This window comes from Asparagus officinalis, chromosome 1 (genome assembly GCF_001876935.1).
Source record: "Asparagus officinalis chromosome 1, Aspof.V1, whole genome shotgun sequence".
In the NCBI taxonomy this organism is placed as follows: Eukaryota; Viridiplantae; Streptophyta; class Magnoliopsida; order Asparagales; family Asparagaceae; genus Asparagus; species Asparagus officinalis.
In genome coordinates this window covers 81,223,505-81,227,769 of record NC_033794.1, presented here as the reverse complement: position 1 = coordinate 81,227,769, position 4,265 = coordinate 81,223,505, and the positions used below count along the sequence as shown (strand labels likewise).

The following is a 4,265-nucleotide window of genomic DNA, read 5'->3' as shown; positions in this document are numbered from 1 at the left end:
CTCATTTTACATATTTGTTGAGAGTTTTCTGACTCCCCTGGGATTTGCATGCCCCAGACTCGGGGACTGTTCTTTCTTCGCAGGACCGAAAGTACCTTGAGGATCAGACCCAGCGATAATGATCAACTTATGTCCTATCATTCTCTCAACTTTAGTTATTTAGACTTTCCCTATAACCACTTGTGGTTCTCTAGACTATGATGTATTTTCCTCTTTGCTACTACGGATTATTGTCGGCATGTTAGAGAACTCTGCCTTTTTAGAGATTTCTTTATCTACCTATTTTCTTTGTTATCTTATTTACATGCTCCATGAAGTAGTTCTTTTGGGTAATATATCTGTGTACAGGATGATCCAGAGGCATGAATGTGACCGTAAGGTTGTATTGCCAGCCGAGTCACGTCCCAAACTATTACATTTTAAAACCCAGGCGTGACAAGGTTTATAACCCCAGTGATCAGACAATGACTGTTAGTAGAAATGTGTTCTTCTAGAAGATCAAATTGTTGGTCAAGGATCTATAACTCTAGAAGAAGAATTGTCTTCTTCGATAGGAGAGTTATCTGATCCAATAGGAGAGACTCCAAATACCTTTGGAGATTCTATTGATTCAGTAGGAGTGTCAAGTGATAAAGTGAATGGAGATTCATTAACTAAATCTGTTGTTGATGCACCAATTACAATAAAGAGATCAAGTAAGACCATTCATCCACCTGTACGGTACATGCACTTCGATGAAACATATTTGATAGAAAATAAAGAGGATGATGAAGATCCTAAAACTTACAAAGAAGCTATGTCTGACATAGATTCTAGTAAGTGGGTTGATGCTATGAAAGCTGAAATGGACTCCATATATTATAGCAAGGTATGGACCTTAGTTGATCTACCTATTGGGGTAAAACCTATAGGATGTAAATGGATATCTAAAAGAAAATATGGAGTTGATGAATATGTAGAGACATATAAAGCTCGCTTAGTGGCAAAATGTTATACTCAAACAGAGGGTATTGACTACGAGAAAACCTTTTCTCCGGTTGTAATGTTAAAATCCATTAGGATCCTTTTAGCCATTGCTGCACATTATGAGTATGAGATATGACAAATGGATGTTAAAACAGCTTTCTTAAATGGATATCTTGAAGAAGATATTTACATGTAGCAACCAGAAGGTTATGTATGTAAAGGTCAAGAAAGTATGATTTACAAATTGAATCGGTCAATTTATGGACTTAAACAGGCTTCAAGGAGTTGGAATATTCGTTTTGATGAAACGATTAAAGAATATGATTTTATTCCAAATTCTAAAAAAAGCTTGTGTGTATAAAAAATAACAGAATAATTTCATTGTGTTCCTAGTGCTTTATGTTGATAACATACTACTCATTGGAAATGATATAGGTATGATGACATAGGTTTAATTATGGCTTTCAAACAAGTTCTCTATGAAAGATCTTGGTCAAGCATCCTATATTTTGGGTCTCAAACTCTATAGAGATAAGGAACAGAGACGTATAGGATTATCACAGTCTACTTATGTGGATAAGATCATCAGAAGGTTCAACATGCAAGATTCCAAGAAAGAATTACTTACTACTAGACATGGAATCTCACTCTTAAAGGAAATGTGTCCTAAATCTAAAGAGAAGATTAAGAGTTCTAGAAATATACCATATGCTTCGACAGTTGGTAGTTTGATGCATGCTATGTTATGTACTAGACCTAACATAGCATATGTTGTTGGCCTTGTAAGTAGATTTCAGTCCAATCCTGGTGAAGAATATTGGACTGCAGTGAAAGACATTTAAATATTTGCGTAGAACTAAAGACTACTATTTAGTTAGTGATGAAAATGACATGAGCATTGAAGGATATACTTATTCTGATTTTTAATCTGATCCAGATGATAAAAAGTCTGCATCTGGATATATTTATATCATTAATAATGATGCTTTTAGTAGATAAGTGTTAAACAAAATGTCATCCACTGATTTCACAACCGAAGTAGAATATGTAGCAGCAAGTGAAGCCGCAAAAGAAGGAGTATGGATAAATAAGATTGTCCATGAGCTTAGCATAGTTCCTGCTAGTATATTTCCTACTCCACTATCCTGCTATAATAGTGGAGTTGTTGTTCAAACTAAACAACCAAGGACTAATCAGAATTCTAAGCACATTGAAAGAAAATATCATCTCGTTAGAGAGATACACAACAGGAAAGATGTGGTGATTGAAAAGATTGCTACAATGGTTAACATTGCAGATCCTTTCACAAAACTGTTATCACAAAAAGTTTTTGACATACATTTAGAAAAAATGGGAGTTAGGAATGTATCTGATTGGATGTGAGGGCAAGCGGGAGATTCCTAGAGTAGTGTTATATGCCCTTAAACATCCAATATATTTTTATTGAATATTAATTAAGTTTTATTGTTGCACATTTTGTTTAAGTATCCTTTATATAATTGTTATATTATCCTTAGAAATTATTTTGTTAGATCATGCATTGTGATTGTTACTTGCTTAGAGATATGATCTAATTCAGATGCTTTTAAAATTTGTGTTTCACCTATAACTAGTAAATGATAGCTTTGTTATAACAGGTTATTCTGCATGACAACGACATATGAGATGTGATGGTTGATATCAACTATCGGGAATAAAAATTCCCCGAGTGTATGTTATAAGAGCATATTTGATATGTGTAGCACAAGATCTTATTTGGATTCTCTAGGACAAGTCACCTAAGAAATAGAGAATTTGAATTGTTACGTGGTCCCTTAGACTTGATGATATTATTATTTTTGATTTGATAATTTATATACTTTGATATGATGGTTAAGCTTGTTTTACAAGTGCTATACAACTTGAAATATTAGGTTATTAGATTTTATTAGCAAAGTGATGGATATCTAGATAGGATCTAGTATACTCATTTTTATGAGTTAATTTATAATGCATATCCCATGAAGATATTAAATTCCTTTTGATGAGTGATTTTAGAAAATTATTTTTCTAAATTTGTTTTCTTATAAAATAAAATATTGTGATATTTCAAAATGATTTTATTTATGTTCATGGAATTATAATTTTAGGAATGAGCAAATAGGTGATTTGTTTTGCTCAATAAAGTTGCCTAAAATAAATTGATACCGAAAGGAACTAAATGTAAGATAATTTTATTCAAGAATATTTAATCCTATATTATGAAAGAGTTTTTTATGAATAGTTGGTTGGATAGAAAATTAATTGTTAAATTAAAATTATTAATTTTATTAATAATTGGTTCTCGATATGGGACCCATTGGTCTCACTAATGTCATTAGAAGAGGTTTACATGTAATATAATTATATTTCTATCCTAATTGTTATGGAAAGATATTCTATCTTTAAATGTTATGGATAGAGTTTTAAATTATTAAGAATTGTTTTGAAATTAAAATCTATAAGGCAAGTCCAATCTTATATATAGGAGTCATATATAGCCTTATGTAGAAGAGAAAAAGAAAGAAAAGAAAAATGAAATAGATTTTAAGAACATACCTCTCAGTATTGGTCCTCTTCGGTGATGGGTGGATTTCAGTTGGAGGCTTTTTCTCTTGAAGAGACAATTTCATATTGATCTTGGGACAACTCATCGAAGAAATTCGGAAGCGTTTTAGGTATTCTTTTAGATTTTAATTAATTTTGATTAATCTACATAACGTGCAATTTCTATTGCATTGTATGTTATGTTTTTAACAGATGGTATCAGAGCGAGTTTAGAATCCAATCTATAATAATTTAAACAGATTAAATTATATTGTTTTGATCTATTTTTTGAATTATTTAATTGGATTAAATTAAAATTTTGATTAATATAATTTGTGTTACTGTTCATCAGCCTAAATAACTGTTTCACGACCGGGGGGTTACTGTTCATCTACCGAAATTATTGTTCATGGCTGAGTGTTGCTGTTCATCGGCCAAAATTAGTATTCACTATCATTGATTACTATTCATGGGTTAAAATTCTTATGATTAGATAAAAAAAATTGAGTTTTTGTATTGTTTTTTCAATTGTTGAAGTATTTGGGTTCTTCATTAGATTTGATCTAAATAGAGTTTATAATTTTTTATAATTACTTTCTTTATCAATAGAGTTGTGGCATGTAGGATGGGCGACGGAGGAGGAGGCGACCGGAGTTTAGATTTGATCTCACAACAACAACAACGAAAAAAAAATTAATTGGGGTGATCGCTAGCACGTTGGACACGCTAGAGGT

General features: G+C 31.7%; 1 protein-coding gene across 1 annotated transcript; it reads left to right on the top strand.

The window, feature by feature from the left end:
- On the top strand, window positions 305-1,102 carry LOC109836507. The gene is made up of 2 exons (XM_020404418.1): window positions 305-374; window positions 495-1,102. The coding sequence occupies exons 1-2, from the start codon at window positions 305-307 to the stop codon at window positions 1,100-1,102; spliced, it is 678 nt and encodes a 225-aa protein (XP_020260007.1).